Genomic DNA, 17,427 nt, shown 5'->3' on the forward strand with positions numbered 1-17,427 from the left:
GCTTCCTCCCGCGGCGGCCAGTGGGCGGGCCGGGCCGGGGCGCGGGCCGCGGCGGCGGGAGCATGGCGCGGGCGCGGCGGCGCGGGCCGTGAGGACACGCCATGGGCGACAGGTGAGCGCGGGCGGGCCGGGGCCGCGGCCCCGCGCGGCGCCCGCTGAGGCCTTTTCCTCCGCACAGGTGGCTCCGGGTGACCGTGCTGCCCGGCTGCGCGGGCTGCAGGACGGTGGCGGTGCCCGCGTCCTGGACGGTGAGCGACGTGAAGCGGCGCCTCGCGGCCGAGACGGGCTTTCCCGCGTCGGAGCAGCGGCTGTGGTTCGGCGGCCGGCAGGTAGCGCGGGGCCGGGGCCCGGGGGCTGGGGCCCGGGGGCCTGGGGGCGGGGGGATGGGGACGGGGGCTGGGGACCGGGGGCCTGGGGACGGGGGAGGGGCCTGGGGGCGGGGGGATGGGGACGGGGGCTGGGGACCGGGGGCCTGGGGACGGGGGAGGGGCCTGGGGGCGGGGGACCGGGCGGCTGGGGCGGGGGGCCGGGGCGGCCGGGCTCCTGCTCGCCTGGAAATGATCATGCCTGGTGAATACCGATCGAATGACGCGGCTGTGTGCCTGTGCTGGTTGCGATCTCTGTCCGTGCGCCTTTTCAGCCTTGTATCCCCCTCCCCCTTTTGGTCTGAATCTTCACTTCCTGAAATTAAGATACTTGTTTGATGGGCGTTATAGCAAGAGGGGTTTTTTTGTGTTTTTTGGGGTTTGCTTCTTCGGAGCCATCACCGCTGAAGTGACTTCATCATTACTCATAATTTTTCTGATTTTGTTATACATTCAACTGGAATCGTGGTCAGTACTTTCACCTTTTATGTCTTAGAAGTTTCCCCCCATCTTTGAGCCACAGAAATTTAGGACTGAGGATCTTCAGGCATACTTTAACATGAAGCTATTATTTTGAGGAGTGAATTTATATTAAAACTTGTAAGGTGCAGATTAATGACTTAACAAATCAAAACTTTAGAAAATAGTATTTCATGTTATATATAACCTTTAATTAAGCCTGGTGGAAATATCACGGTTTTGATAAAGGGAGGTGTTTTTTGTTTTTTTAAAATATTTTTTATTTTTTTAATTAGTTTTTAAGCTCTTTATTGGAATATAATTGCTTTACAGTCTTGTACCAGTTCTTGAGGTACACCGAAGTGAATCAGCTGTATTTATACGTATATCCGCACATCCCTCCTGCGACTCCCTCCCACCCTCCCTGTCCTGGCCCTCTAAGGCGTCACCCATCCTCGAGTTGATCTAAGGGAGGTGTTACATGGAGACGTTTTACTGGAAATTAACTTAATATTTTCTCCTAGTAAACATCTTCACTTTTTAAGTGATAAAGAGCCAAAAAGGGAGCTGAGGCAGATATGTAAGGGTTGCTTGAGCCACCCAGGAGGGCATTTCAAGTGCTGGATCTCCTTATATCCGGTACAGATACTGGCGACACGCTCGGTACCCATGGTTTTTAATCTCAGTGTAATCTTGGCCTTCTGTGTACCTGGGTGCACCCTCTGCTCTCTTGCCCTCTTAGACAGATTTCAGGTTAACCTGTTCTTATGCTCCTCTGAAGACCAGTCCTCCTCACTGCTTGGTTCCCCAGGGTGTTTGGTGGCAGACAGTGGCTTGACGGAGGGCTTTGGATAGGACCGAGGGGGAAACTTGTCATCCTTACCTCTTTATCTGTGCCTGCCCCTGTCTCTTGACCTTCCTGTGTATCCTCCCTGGGTCCTACACCTACTTCTTTGCTTGCTCCACTGGTTCTGCCTTGTCATCTTTTATCCCCTAGATGTGTCATACCCAAAGGGTTTCTGGAGGTGTCTCTGCAAAGCACCGCTGTGGGATGGCGGACATGGGTGTGATGTGCAAAGTGTTTTGGATTGAGTGGGTGTGCGGTGGGGAGTCTAGTTAGGAAGCTTGTGCTAGTGTGAGTGGTGAAGTTCCAGACCTCCATTGTAGAGCTGAAACTGGAAGGAAAGGATACACAGGGGACTTTGTAAAAGAAAAGTGAAGGTGGTTTGGTACCAGATGGATGTGTGTATTCATGCACACGGAGGGGTGGTGGTGGGGTGTTGGATGTAGAATAAGGGAGAAGGCCCTGCCAAGGATGTCCACAAGCCTTGCGGCAGACCAGGAAAAGAATGTTCAGTTAGCAGAGGTGAACACGTTCAGAGGGGGTCCAGGTTTCAATTTGCTTTTATGTATGTCTGAGCTGATGGCAGCATGTGACCATCTAAGAGAGTGCATGCAGAGCTAGGTGACCTAGATCCTATTCCTGTATTACCAATGGATAACAGAGGCCAAATTAAGTAACGTCAGAGTCGGTTTTCCCATTGCAGGTAGGAATGGGGTAAAATGAATTCTAACCAGTTCTGAGGTCCCTGCTGTGTAAGAGTCTAGGGCATGATGGTCCACAGGCAGCTGTGGACCTGGCACTGGAGCTCAAGGACCAGAGGTCAGGGCTGGGGACATGATTTGGGGAAGCAACTTGCTCAGTGCGTTTCTCGCTCTGCGCCTTGGTGAACTTACAGGGAATATATGCTTAACATTTGCTGAGCAGTTAACTGTGCTCCACAGACTGTTCTGCTGGGACTCTGCCTGTATCACCTCGTTTACTACGCGGAACAGCCAGCCTCATGAGATAGTTGGGACTAGTCCATCTTGCAGACGAGCAAAGCTAAGATTCAGAGAGGTGAAGTCAGGTCAGGATTGGAACCCACATCTGTCTGATTCCAAAGTCTGTGGACTTTTGACTATTGCACACCAGAGAGGACCTGTCAGTCTGTCAATTGGAAACACATAAAAGTTAAATGTAAAGTTCTTTAAAACAAAGAAGAGCTTAAACCGTTAAAGGTGAACTTTGAACTCAAGGATGGTGCTCTCCCAGAAAACAGTCGAAGGGCCCAGTTCTCTCCTGACGCAGAAGACAGGCTGTGACGTCTGCTGAACTGGTGAACTTAGTGATGCTAACCTGTGTCGTCAGGAAGGGTCTCCTTTCTGTAAGTGAATCACGGAGGCAGTTTTCTTCTCCTTTCTATTCAGTGCTGCACAGAACCTTTTAGATTTGAATTACTGGAGAGAATTCTAAATGTTTCAGGGTAAGCAGAAACAAAAGCTGTTGACACCTTGGTGTCAGTCACAGGTTTTGGTCGGTTTTGGACTTAGCAGTGGGCACTTACTTGGTCCTCAGTCTTTCCAGGTCACCTGCCATCCTCCTCCTCCTTGTCTCTCTTGCTATTCCTGGTCTGGATGAAGAACCTGTGAGTTCTTCACTCTGCCTCTTGTCCTGTGAAGAGAGTGAAGCTGTCCGTTAGAGCTGTGTATCTTCTTGACCTTTTCTCCTGGAACCTTTTCTCCTGTATTTGAGCCTCAAACCAGGAGGTTTGAAGTTACTTTTCTTGTCTTTTGGTTGATCAGAAACATCCTCCCTATCAACTCTTGAATCTTGAGAACCTCCTTGTGTTCTTGACAACTGTGTAAAGGAATAAGTGTTGGGAGATCCAGATGGCAATTAATATTATACTGTTTGCTTCACAATTTGGAGAGAGTTATTGTTTCCCAGTAAATGAAAATGAGCATCTCTGAGGTTCTTAAGGAAGGCTGAGGCTGGCCTGGACAGAGACCCAGATGTTCAAGTTATTTTGTCATCATTCTGTTTTAAAAACAAAATGTAAAGACTGAAATGGGCAACTTTAAAGATTTTGTTGTCTCTGGAGATGCACATGGCCAGTGTCAGTTTGGTTGGTCAGTGATTGCAGGTCCAAAGAGAGAGGCCCAAGCAGAATTCCCAGGTCTTGGCAGGCTCAGGGGAAGGAAGCAGGTAGCACTGTTGAGCTTATCGCGGATGCTTGATTTCTCTTTGGGAAAATCGCTGCCCTGAGATAGGCCACTGATTACAACCTACCAAAAGCATTCGGTGTCAGACTCACACAGCCAGTCATGTCTGTGTTCACTAACAGGGTTCTACTCCGCACAGTCTTCCTTTTCAAGTCCTCTTTAGGACCTGGAGACATGTTCCTGCGTTATAGATTTCCTTCCTTTCCTCCACCCTTTCTGCCGTTCTTCTTTAAATGTACCTTAGCTAACTGAGGTGGCTAACTGAGTTAGACTACTAATCCTTGGCTTATACATAACTCTTTTAGTAATCAATTTCATTAGTTAATTAAAAATAGAATGAACAACCATGATGACGTCATCCAGCTGGAGAACTGGAACGCTATTGACAGTTTCCTGTCCCTCTGTGCTTTTCTTCCCCAGCCTGTATGCCTCCCTTCCTTCCCTTACTTCTTCGTGTGTTTTATATTCTGTTGCCTTTTTGTGGTTGGTTTGATAGTTTTATCGTAAGTGTGTGTGTGGATACCTGTGTTTGTGTGTGTGGATGTATGTATAACCTAAACAGTGTACTGGTTACATTTAGTTGTTTATGAACTTTATAGAAGTTTATTATGCTACATATAGCAATTTGGATTTAGCTTTTTTCACTCAACCTTATGTTATGAATATTCACCCAAATTTATGTGCAGTTCAGTTGTCATTTTCCTTGCTGTGTAATACTCCACTGTGTGAATAGGTCATAGGATTGGGGTTGTTTCTGGGTTTTTGTTGTTGACAACAGCACTGTCATGATTACCCTTGTCTGCATTTCTTGTGCACAGAGTTTTTATAGGTTTGCCCTAGGGTTCAGTGGGGACACATATATGAAAATGTTTTATAAACTGGGAGCTGTAACAGCTGTTAACAGCTGTGTTCAGATTTGCATTTTAGAAATGAGGACTAGAATGAAAATCATGTACAGAAAGTAAGGAGACCAGATGGGAGATTGTTATAAAATCCAAGAGACGTTGAGATCTGAACAATTGGAAATGGAGAGGAGCGGGTTAGGTGTGAGAGGAACCAGGAACAGACATGCTGGGCCCTCGAGGTTCACCGAACTTGGGGCTGGGGGAGAGCTGTCCTGTTACAGCAACCAGGTGGGCAGTGCCACTGTTAGTGGAGCAGGGCTGCCGAGGCCGCTTCTAGGCGGGCTGCGTTGTGGGAGCCTGGAGGGCAGCCGTGTGAGGCGGGAGTGACCGGTGGAGGTGGCGAAGTCGTGATGCAGAGAGCCCTGTCCTTCACACGCTCTCACGGAAGAGCAGGTTACAGAGGTGAGAGCTGGAGCAGCGTCTGCAGACCGCTGCCTGTAAGCCACTCCTCAGTCGCACTTAACGAGGTGGCTGCTGGGGAAAAGTGGGTCCAGCTTTGGGGTGCGTACCGTATTTTTCAGAAAGGCAGTCCATTTCCTGCTCCTGGGGGGCATGATCACACATTGTACCCTGCCTTTCCTTCGCTGAAAGGAAAACGAACATCGAGGCATTTTTCAGGGAAGCCAATTGGGGAAATTATAGACCAAAGCGGCTTCAGAAGTCAGAGTCCTCACTCGTCTCTTCCTTCCACATCACACCTTTTTTATAACAACATCTATAAGCAGCTTTCCAAAATGTATTTCTAGGAACAGTATCTTATAAGATGCTCTTCAAAATAAATGAAAAAAAATTATTGCTAAAATTTGTGAAATACCACATAGTGTAATCCTTTTTAAGAGAGTTACTGTAATATTAATATGTTAAATGTCCTAAAAACCAAATTATTCCAACAAAATTAAAGCTTTTTTTTTGGTCCTCTAATGTCTATTGAATCCCGTAGAGCTCTGCAGTGAGTAAGAACTTTGGAAATGCTGATCAAAGGAATGATTTTGTTTATGTTGATAATCCTGGTTCACCATAAAATGTTAAAAATTATTTTAAAGCAGAATGTGTGTATCTTTATCTATTTGTAATTATTTAAGGAAAATCATTTACATTTTTAAATAAAATATTTGATTAAATTTTTGTTCTCTGAAATAGTCACTTCTCCACAACAACTTATTTCCTTACAAGAACACTTAAAAAAAACAGTATTTCTTTTTTTTGTGTGTTATACATAGATCAGATTCTTTTCCTATATAGGCCATTACAGAGTGTTGAGTAGAGTTCCCTGTGCTGTACAGTAGGTTCTTATTAATTATCTGTTTCATATATAGTAGTGTGTACATGTCAATCCCAGTCTCCCAATTTATCCCCCCCCCCCCCCCCCCCCCCCGGTAACCATAAGTTTGTTTTCTATATCATTGACTCTATTTCTATTTTGTAAATCAAACATTATTTCTTAGGTGAAAAAAAAAAAGGCGTAAAGTTTTGAATTTACACAATTAGGAACTATATTGCTTTTCATACATTTTCTTTTCTTTTTTTTCAGTTATCTGACTGGATCAAGATTGGAGATCTGACTTCCCCAAGCTGTCATCTTTTTGTAAACCTTCAATCAAAAGGCTTAAAAGGGGGAGGTATAATGTTGACTTTACCGGCAGTAAATTCCATTTTTAGTTACATAAAGATTATGTTTTCAACATGAATGAAAGTACATAGCACTGGGATGCGATGAGGGGAAGTCAGGGCCACAGGAACACGGGATGGGTGGAGCAAGTGAGGATGTCTGGGTGGGGCAGCCTGCGGGCAGGGCCCTGGGGGTACTTGGCCGTGGTAGGTAGCTGTACCAAAATGATGCAGATAAATTCACAGTGATGATTTTGTCGTAAGCACAGATTTCTTTTTTATTTATAGACAGTAAATAAAAATAAATGTATTTTTATTCTGTGCACCTGAGAAATTATTTCCCTTTCCCAGTGCTCCCTATACTTTGCTCTCACCTGTCTGAAGGTGACCTGGTTGGTCCGTTCTGAGAATCTCTAGTTTGGGAGAGACTTAGGGTATTTGAACTGGGCAGCCATTGAGACACTGTGCGAAACTGCAAAGCATTCAGAGCATTCCTTGAGCTTGAGAATATTAAGGATGTCGTCACAGGCACCACGATCTCTGGCTTATTACCGAGCTGCAAAGCACCCACAGAATAGCACCATTTATTTCATTTGCTTTGGAAAATAGCAACAGCCCCCATGCTCTTTATTTTTGAATTAATAATGTCATGTCCTATTTAGTATATGTTTAAACAGTTTTTAAAAACTTAATTTGTAGTTTAATTAAAAATCTTGAGATTTTATAAAACTGAATGTGCTTTACTTTGCACTGAATGTGTTTAGTCAGGTAGGTTTCGTACCAGAGGCTGCAGTGAAGTGTGTGAAGTCAAAACTTGCACAGTTTTATTGTGTCTCAGAACAAATAACACATTGGTAACAGGCCAGACGACTCTTTTCTTAATCATTTTCAACGTGTTCTCTATCTTAGGTCGATTTGGACAAACAACTCCACCACTTGTTGATTTCCTCAAGGACATTTTAAGAAGATACCCCGAAGGAGGACAGATCCTTAAGGTAGGGTGTGGTTGTGTACATGTGTGCGTTTACATTGATAAAAATGGGGCGGAGTAAAATGACTTAGAAGTCCTGTTAGTGTTTCCGCTTCAGAGTTTGGTCTGGATTTGAGTGGCTGTGTCTGTTCCTCTGCACCTGCGGCGCATGCGCTGGCTGGGGGGCTCGAGAGGCAGTCCTTGTAAATACACGAGGTTCCAGAGGCAGAGGAGCCCCCACGCTGCCGTGTGCTGTGGCCAGGCAGTGTTGCTCTAGGAACACTTTTTGGTAATTTTATGTAATTACATAATGTAATTTTATGAATTTTCTGTAAAACATTGTGCAGGGGCATGACAAACCAAGCAGCCGAGCAAATACAGTAATACGAAACCCACGTTCAGGGGCCGTGAACCCACGCCTGTTTGACTCCCCTAGATTTAGAAGTTTGCTTTTTAGGAGAGTTTATTTAAAAGGATGATTGTTTTACTTAAGTTTTTCTATGTACGATATAGTCTTTTAGTTTGAGTACACTCATTAAAAAAACAAACTGAACCACCATGAAAGATTGCAATATGGAAGATACTGCAAAAATTAGATTTTGTTTTTAAGCTTAATAAGAAGCTTCCTTAATTAAACGTAAAAGTAGATAAATTATGCATTTTCGTCTAGGTATTTAGAGTTTATTATGTTCACTGTCTTAGCCCTTATTATATTTTCTAGTTTAGATGATAAAATTTTAGAGAATAAGCACTAGGTCAGTTTAACTTCTCTTAAATATTAGCTGTACTCAGATAGCGGATTGAGGATTGCTGCATCCTTAGTGATTTTAATGAGGAGGCATTGGAGCAGTTTAAGTCCATCTTGAGAATAGGCATCCGTGGCTCACAGAGGCTCATTTGAAAGCCATTTCTGTGTTGAGATATTAGGACAGTGAAGATGGGAAGAGTGTCATTATTGGGCTGTTATGGGGGTAGAGTGAGGTGAACAGAACAAAGTTAAAATAGGAGTTAGTGGGGCCTCCTCAGCTCAGCACGGAGTGACAGAGACCGTGCAGGAAGCAAGGCAGGGTCGTGCGCGAGCTCGTAGTGCACTCTTAGGGGAGCAGCCGCTGAGGCGCAGCGCCGCCACGAGGCTTGCTGTGTAGACGTGCGTGCCAGCCACCTCAGCATCACTTTTTCCTTGGATGTTTTAGTAGAATTCTACTGTTTTAATAGGAATCTGAGAATTTCCTGACTTAGGCCACCACCTTGTGTGAGGTTGCTGAAATAGATCCAGAGATATTTTGCTGGCTAGCCTGAGATCTCATGCAAAGTGGCGCATTTTTGGCCTCTTCTTCTCAGAACCATTTGACAGAGATCCCCTGAAAAGCAGCACCCCATCCTATTTTTTGTCCAACTTGAGACTGATAGTTGTAACCTGGAACTTGGGATTTTATCTTGTTTTCTTCATCTCTGCTCCCTAAAATACACGTCACAAATAGCTATCCAGATGAAAACAAGATCCAGCCTCTAAAGTGCTATCATTTTGTAAGTTAAACTTGCATTTTGCTACCTATTTAATATTTATTTCTACCTTTAATATTAGTTTATATTATACCATAATGTGAAGAAGATTGCTAACTTTTAGGGATTCTATTAGACTAAATAGGGTAGGAGTGGGTCTTAAAAATCCTGTGAGAAACGGACCGTTGTGTAAACAGGAAGACGTTGTAGCTGCTGAGGAGGTAGGTAAGGGCATGGTCGCATGTTCCTGTTTGGGGTTGAACAGCAGGTGGGACAAGACCCCCCCAGCCTTCTGGTGTGCACGGGGTGAGCTGACCACCCACCTGCTGTCACAGCCAGCTCTCAGTTCCACACTGTTCCCACGCTCAGTCTGACACTTGTCTCCTTGCAGGCGGGGCTCTGTGTCACCTGCTCTGATGAAGGCTTTGCTGTCTGCATGGCTGTCGTATCAGTGCATGCCCTCTGCAGTTCCTGCCCATCTCTGCCATCCCCCCCCCCCCCCCCCCCGTTAGTGATTCCAGGTGCTGGGAAAGTAAGAAACAGTGCTCCCCGAAGTTAGCGGTTCATGAGCGGCCTGATACGGGGTCGATTATTCTGTGCCTGAAGACCCATTCGTTTAAAATACAACCCCGTGCTTTGGTTTGGTCTAAGTCAGAGCCCATCCAGGAGATTGTCCTGTTCCTTACTTTAGACTAAACCAGGTCACATTCTACCAAACTATCCAAGGAAGAAACACTGTGCGGAGCTGGCTGGGCCACAGGTGCACACAGCAGGCCCCGGGTTAGGCCTGCACTGTAGGCAGCGCCTGCTGCCCGAGAACGCGCAGGGCCTCGCTGGTGCGGCGAAGAGTGGGTGTCCTTCACTGCGTGTCATTACTTTTTAAATATTGTAGGTAAATGCAAAGATGGGCCGTAGATTACTATATTGTTAAATATTATTATTTTTTGGTATATTTCTTGACTAGGAATTAATTCAGAATGCAGAAGATGCTGGGGCCACAGAAGTTAAATTTTTATATGATGAAACTCAGTATGGAACAGAGACTCTTTGGTCAAAAGATATGGCACAATATCAGGGTAAGAATCAATGATTAGTTAGGGACAAGTGTTATTTCATGTACCAACAGGTGATTTTTAGTGATTTACCATCCAGTGTTCAATGAACCGTCAAGTTACCACCTGTCCTTCACCTCTCGGCATATTTAACTCCACTTCTTCCGATGTTTTCTCTGCTTTTCGTGGGCAGGTGTCTCTACTAGTTGGTATTTTTACAGAGCAAAGAATAAAAATCTTGAATCTTAGAGTAATCAGCGATGTAAATACGTAAACCTCCTATTGTTTTCAGTCAACTTGTGAGCATTTTATGTCATTAGCGAGACAAATAGAATACTTCTCTGCACTTGGAAAGAAGTTAGAGGTTGTGGCTCTGTGTCTTCGTTTCTGCTTTGAGAGGGCCCTTGCAGTATGTTGAAGGGGATGGGAAGAAAGACTGAAGGAGAGAAGTGAGTGAGGAAAATGAAAGGAAAGACAGTAAGAAACTGTAACCAACGTAAGGACTTCTGAAGTCCTATGCTGTGAAGTGCTGTGTTGAAAACAACATTCATAACTTCCAGGGCAGCTTTAAAGTCCGTAGGGTGATTGTGAATGACTGTGTGTGGTAGAAAGTTACTGAGAAAAGGGAGGATCGATTCATACTTTCTTGGACATATTTTTAAAGAGATGTAAGTCATATATTTTTTAAAAGATGTTTTATGATTTAGGAAGGTAATCAACATTACTGTTAAATATTTAAATGTTAAATATTTAGCATTTATGATAGGTAACACATTTGTTCTTAGGTCATATTCATGATATGGAAGTTGCATTTTTTAAAATTCTGTAAAGAAATGTGATGAGAGGCACCATGTCAGGAGGTTTCCATTCTAGTCCTGACTGCTGCCACTTTTGTGACCCCCATCGTTCATTTGTGCAGTGAGAGGAGGAAACCAGTCAGGCTTCCTGGCTCTGTGATTTGATGGAAGGGTTGTGCAGAGACATCCTGTGTGGGTGTGAAGGGCTTTCGTCTGAGTCCTGATCCTGCACGGAGCTCCCTGTGACCCACATCCACGGTCTGCCCCCGTGCCTGAGTGGAGCCCTGAGCCTGGCTGCGTGTCAGCCTGCTCCCCTGTGGAGTGGGGACGAGGATGCTGTCCGCCCCCAGTTACTCTGAGGGCTCAAGGAGACCGTGTGCGTAACATGCCTTCCGTCTGGTGTCATCCTGGTGTTGGGAGTGTCCTGTAGGACCGTAAATGGGAAGAGATCCTGGAAGTATTCTGCTTCACAATTCCCTCACGTCGAGGAGTTTTCGCTGCCAGCCATGACTTCAGCTCATTAAAAAAAATATGAAACAAGATTATTTAGCTGAATTTATGCACAAGCATGCTTAGAGAGAGGCTCTTTAAAGTGATGTTAGATGAGATGATTTTTTAAACTTGGACATACAGAAGGAGGTGGACATGATCTTTGATCTCTTTAATGAACAAATGTTTGCGGAGGGCCCTCTGTGCTTGTGGTATTTGTGGGTCTTTCTCTCACGTTCAGGCTTGAGTGGTGTCTTGACTGGTGTCTTCCTGGATCAGTTTTTCCCCGTTACTGACACTTAGTGTTGTAGATGAGAACTCTTGAGTTCAACTTGTTTATGTTCTTTTTTATCTAATGAAATGACAAAAGACTCAAAATATCAAATCTGATGCAGAAAACTCAGAGATCTTCCCCAGTTTCTCACTTTACTAAGGATTTCAAGGATGTGGTTAATTAAGAGGGGCATGGAGAAGTCTGGGGCTCCCAGAGCACCCCCAGGCCCTTTCCTGCTGTCCAAGGACACACTGTGGCCTGGGTTTGGCAGAGATGGCCTCCACGTGCTCGTCCTTCCTACAAAAGCCTCGCAGTTGTTTTTCTAGCTCTGCTTTGACTGTTTTACAGACAACAGTCACGCCATTTTTACTATGGCCGACAGCCCCATATATGTGCTCGGGTTCACAGGCGCAGGAGATGGGTTATTTTTCACTCTATGAAATAATATATTAACAAGTTTTCTTTAGTCTTCTTAGTACATTTACAGGTAATTTCATTTACAAAAATAAATGAGTATGCTATTCAGGAACAAATTTTAAAAGTAGTATGCTGTGATTAATTTTCATGTTTGCCCTGTGTTTTGAGTATCTAAATATTGATACCATATTTTTCCTTTCTGGATTTTTGGTCAAGAATACTATATTTCTTTTGCTGGTAATTTTTACCATTAATTTGTAATTTCTGTTTTTATTGTGAAAACAACCAAACTGTAATGCTGGATAGGTCACTCCATTCAGTTCTTTCCATCTTCCCATCAAATAAACAGTGTTAGGTAGAGGAAGTTCTTGTAATAGAAGTGAACACCCAGGCTCCCTTCTTTCTCAACACCTGCATGTGCATCTTGACGCCCAGGGCCAGCCCTCTACGTGTACAACAATGCGGTCTTCACCCCAGAGGACTGGCACGGCATCCAGGAGATAGCACGGAGCAGGAAAAAGGACGACCCTTTGAAGGTTGGAAGATTTGGAATTGGGTTTAATTCTGTCTATCATATAACAGGTATGGTATTTGGCTTTTCAATCTTGAAATAATGAAAATTATTTTCGCCTATATTTTGTAGTTTATTGGGTTAACTTCAGAGATGATACTGTTTTAAAAGGCATCTTTCCCAAATTACTCTCAGTGGCAAGAAATATATCAGTGTGTCTTGTGTTTTCTCAAGTTATGTAAAAGTTAATGTCATCATTTCTGGTCGAATCAGTGTAGTATATTAAGTCATTTTATGTGAGATTTGAGATTTTACATGAGCTATTGAAGGCCTGCACAAGATTGTTACTCTGAAAACTTTTATACTGCAAATCCTTGAGTCAGGCAAACTGATTTTCAGGGATTTTCTTGTATATATGTTTAAATAACAGGAAGAAGATAATATCCAGTGGTATTTAATAACTGACAAAGAGAAGATTTTTGAAATGATTCTGGTTTCTCACTTTCCTCATAAAAATTTTACTCTCCTTACACTTATGAGTATTTTAACTGTTACTTTGAAATCATGTTTGGAATCTAGAACGAATATGAGGTTTCTGATTCATAGTTACAGTAGGAAATACTTGGAGCTCTTAGGGTAGACACCTCGAAGGGCATATGGCTGTTCTTCCAGAATCAGAGCACTTAGTATTTACTGTAGGTTTTGTTTTTTATAATTTTTACACATTTTTTTTAAGATTTCTTTATTTTATTTTTGGCTGTGTTCGGTCTTTGTTGCTGCACACAGCCTTTCTCTAGTTGTGGCGAGCAGGGGCTACTCTTTGTTGTGGTGCACGGGCTTCTCAGTATGATGGCTTCTCTTGTGGAGCACGGGCTCTAGGTGCGCAGGCTTCAGTAGCTGCAGCACAGGGCCTCAGTGGTTGTGGCACACAGGCTTAGTTGCTCCACCGCATGTGGGATCTTCCTGGTCCAGGAATCAAACCTGTATCCCCTGCATTGGCAGGCAAATTCTTTTTTTTCTTTTTTTAAAGAACTTTTATTGAGATACAGTTGACATACAATAAACTGCATATGTTGCACGTGTACAGTTTGATATTTTTTTCTCATTAGTAATGTATATCTGGCAATCCCAGTCTCCCAAGGTGGATTCTTAACCACTGTGCCACCAGGGACGTCCCTACTGTAGTTTTGTGATAAAACTTTTTTTTTATGGAATTCGTGCTTGTTACGGTTTTAGTTTGAAACTCTTTTTGCATTTTGAACTTGCAGGAGAGGGTGGGTTAGCTGGCAGAGCTGCGGTGTAGCTGCAGTGGCATGTGATTTATTGCCCCAACCAGGACGCTCCTGAGAGTGAAAGAGGTGGTGGTATTTTCAGACACTGGCCTGCACTGGACTGCCCTGGGCAGGTGGGGTGCAGGGTCACTCTCACCCTGGCCCGCTTTTAGTGAGCCATTTTTTAAACTGCATTTGTATTTTTATGATATCTTGTATGATATTGTGTTACGTAATATTAATTACATATTATATAATAACATTGACAGGATCATAATATTATATAACGATTATACGAATATTAATATTCATGTGTTCTGCTATTTGTGAGTTACTCCTCATGTCTGTGACGTGTAGTAGTTTCTAAATTTTATGGGGCACACATGTGAGTTGCATAAGCGTGGAGCCTGTTTTACAGGACTGTGTTGTTTAGAGAGTCCCCTGACGGCCAGCATTGGCTCTCATCTCCCTGTCAGAGAACGAGCATGTTTACGGGGGGCCGTGTTAACCAGGGTGCTGTTCTCTAATCTGAGGATCTGTGAAGGTCATGAGTCCTGCTTTACAACCATCAGGAGTCTCCCTGACATAGTTTCAGTAGTGGGAGTGGAAAAGGGAGTGTGGACCGGAGGGCCGTGCGTGGACCGGCGCTGCTGATGGATGTGGTGGCTGGGCCGGTGGATTAACACTTCCTACTTAAAACACCCGAGAGCTTGGGAATCGGCGGTTGTGACCCCTGAGCCTGCGGTCAGTGAGCATCGTGTTACAGGTGGGCCTCACAGAGTGCCTCCCGTGTGATGGTTAGGTCCTCAAGTCGCTGCCCTTCTCACACTCGCTCCAGGGCACGTGCTTGCCGGTCGGTCACCTGTGCTGCTCTTTTCTTTCGTCTGTCTTCTCAGAGACTCTGTGGTTGAAGGTTTATCTTGAACATGGGCTGCAGCTCTGCTTTGTTTGATTGCGTTCACAGGGCTCTGGGGCGGGTGTAAACATCCAGATGCTCTTTATGTATTTTAATTGTTTAATAAGTGTTTGAAGATCTGTCTTAGGTTTTCACAGTAATCACGTAAAGTCTCTCAGTGCCTGGTACTTTTTGAATCAAAAGAGAAAGCATTTTTTTGTGTTCAAAGAATTACGTTTTCAAGGCGAGATTTACTTTGCTTTTAGGTAAATCTGTGTGGAATCATTGTGTGGCTCGTGCTTTCCCACGTGTGCTGTTTGATCATGACTGTGCCGCGTAGTCGTATGCCCATTAAATTTCATAGCTGACCGTGACTTGAATTTTCCTTTGCAGATGTTCCTTGTATCTTTAGTGGTGACCAGATTGGGATGTTAGATCCTCATCAGACGCTTTTTGGTCCACATGAATCAGGCCAATGTTGGAATCTCAAAGATGACAGCAAAGAAATTAGTGAACTCTCAGACCAGTTTGCACCATTTATTGGCATTTTTGGAAGCACCAAGGAGACGTTTGTAAACGGCAGTTTTCCAGGAACCTTTTTCCGTTTCCCGCTTCGGCTCCAGCCCTCCCAGCTTAGTAGTAACCTCTACAATAAGCAGAAGGTGCTCGAGTTGTTTGAGTCTTTCAGGGCAGATGCAGACACAGTGCTGCTCTTTCTGAAAAGTGTGCAGGATGTCTCCCTACACGTCCGCGAGGCCGATGGAGCAGAGAAGCTGGTCTTCAGAGTGACGGCTAGTGAGAGTGCGGCCGCGACACAGGAGCGGCCGGATTCTGTGAAGATGCTGGGAGCCGCCATCAGTCACTACTGTGAGAAGATGCCCAGCAACAGCGTAACGTGTGTCACCTACCCTATCAACATCGTTGTGGAAGACGAGAGTGCCAGGGGCGCACAGAAGACGTCCTGGCTGGTGTGTAACAGCGTGGGTGGGCAAGGGCTCAGTGCTGAGCTCGATGCGTTGGCCGATGAGTTGAAATTTGTGCCTGTCATTGGGATTGCCATGCCTCTGTCAGGCTGGGACGAGGAGGAGGAAGGGGCGGCACCCGAGTTCTCAGGGAAAGCCTTCTGCTTCCTTCCTTTACCGCCCGGCGAGGAAAGCAGAACGGGCCTCCCGGTTCACATCAGTGGCTTCTTTGGCCTGACGGACAATCGCAGGAGCATAAAATGGAGAGAGCTGGACCAGTGGAGGGACCCGGCCGCCTTGTGGAATGAGCTTCTCGTCCTGAACGTCGTCCCTAGAGCCTACGCCACTCTGATCTTAGACGCCATAGAACGGCTGAGGGTGGGAAGGAGCCCCGACCTGCCCCTGTCGGTGGACGTCATCTACAAGCTGTGGCCCGACGCCAGGCGGGTCAAGGTGCACTGGCGGCCGGTGCTGGCGCCTCTGTTTCACGAGCTGTTCCAGCACGCAGTCCTGCATGCCCTCAGCGGCCACTGGGTGCCCCTGGAGCAGGCGTACTTCTCGGAGCTGGACGAGAGTCTGGAATACACCCGCTCCGTGCTCAGCTACCTCCAGAGCTCAGGGAAGCAGATCGTCAGGGTCCCGGCCCATCTAGCCGCTGCCCTCCAGCTCGTGGCCTCCAGCGCGAGGCCTGTGAGGAAGGTGACACCCGCGTGGACCCGGCAGGTGCTACGGAAGGCGGCCCACCTGGGCGGTGCCGGCGTCGCGGAGAAGCTGCACCTGCTGGAGTTCGTGCTCTCCGACCAGGCCTATGGCGAACTGCTGGGGTTGGAGCTGCTGCCCTTACAGAACGGAAACTTTGTCCCCTTCTCCTCCTCCGTGTCTGATCAAGACGTGGTGTATATAACCTCAGAAGACTATCCGAGGTACGCACGGGCCCCGCCTGCCGCCCCGCCTGCACTTGGCGTTGTCTGTTGTGAAACTCGTCAGTTATCAGTGTAGATGTTACCTTAGGATGACTTTTGGAGAACTGCTTTGTTAAAATAGGAAAGGATACATTTTTATATTCTAAGGTGAAAAAGCATTCAGATGTGTATCAGTTAAAAAGCTGTCCAAGCAGTTGTTTTTCTTGGAAATTGCAATAATAGAACATGGAAAAGAATGGTTATAAAGAGCTGATAATCACTAAAATTAGTCAAAAGTGAATTATTTTGATGAAATTAATTTAAATTTATTAAAGCACTATATTAAGTAATTCTTTATAAGTCAGGGTGCATACTGACGTTTCAGAAAATAAAATGAATTTTATTCTAAGATATTTAGACTGTTTCTGGATTTGGAAATGGTGCATGATGTCCTCATGTTTCAAAGCGAAGCCTGGATATACTTGATGAGAAAGTATTGCGGTGTGATTAGATGTGTGCCTTATTTATGTAAAATAGTGAGTACATTTAACTGGCTTGAAACTGTATGACTGAATTTCTGTATCTTAGAATTGTTAGAAGATTAAAATTGCTGTGTTTCTATCGCTTTTTAGGTCCCTTTTCCCAGGTCTTGAAGGAAGATTTATTTTGGATAACTTGAAGCCTCCTCTTCTAGCTGCTTTAAAGGAAGCGGCCCAAACCCGAGGTACTATAGCTGTTTAGTTGTTTTTTTTTTAATAAATGTGTTCATAAAAATGACAGTTCATGTAAGTTTCCTATTACGTTGAACCGATACGAAATTGTTATCCGCTTTAGACCCATCACTCAGCAGTTTCATGTGGTTCAGCCTCATGTACTTGTCGTTTAGGATGTGTCAGTGCTGGATTCTGACGTCTAAAAGAATCCAGGGTGATGCTGTGTTTAAAAATCTCACGTCACGGCATGGCAGGGTGCCTTTATGGGAGTAGCCCTGACACATGCACA

General features: G+C 45.0%; 1 protein-coding gene across 5 annotated transcripts in view; it reads left to right on the forward strand.

The window, feature by feature from the left end:
- Window positions 1–17,427, forward strand: part of SACS (sacsin molecular chaperone) — a 41,124-nt gene that overhangs the window by 1,070 nt on the left and 22,627 nt on the right. For 2 of the 5 annotated variants that reach the window (XR_009048975.1, XM_057707133.1), the window contains exons 1-8: window positions 41–112; window positions 179–329; window positions 6,306–6,393; window positions 7,292–7,377; window positions 9,820–9,931; window positions 12,320–12,466; window positions 14,955–16,446; window positions 17,058–17,149. Coding sequence is in view for 3 of the 5 variants with exons in the window: in XM_057707133.1 (XP_057563116.1) it covers window positions 102–112; window positions 179–329; window positions 6,306–6,393; window positions 7,292–7,377; window positions 9,820–9,931; window positions 12,320–12,466; window positions 14,955–16,446; window positions 17,058–17,149 (2,179 nt within the window). In the remaining 2 variants the exon portion in view is untranslated. Of the gene's footprint in view, window positions 1–40; window positions 113–178; window positions 330–6,305; window positions 6,394–7,291; window positions 7,378–9,819; window positions 9,932–12,319; window positions 12,467–14,351; window positions 14,433–14,954; window positions 16,447–17,057; window positions 17,150–17,427 lie in introns of those variants that run through there. The other 3 variants (XM_057707134.1, XM_057707135.1, XM_057707136.1) reach the window with 3 other exon arrangements.

Source organism: Hippopotamus amphibius, chromosome 14 (genome assembly GCF_030028045.1).
Source record: "Hippopotamus amphibius kiboko isolate mHipAmp2 chromosome 14, mHipAmp2.hap2, whole genome shotgun sequence".
Lineage (NCBI taxonomy): Eukaryota > Metazoa > Chordata > Mammalia > Artiodactyla > Hippopotamidae > Hippopotamus > Hippopotamus amphibius.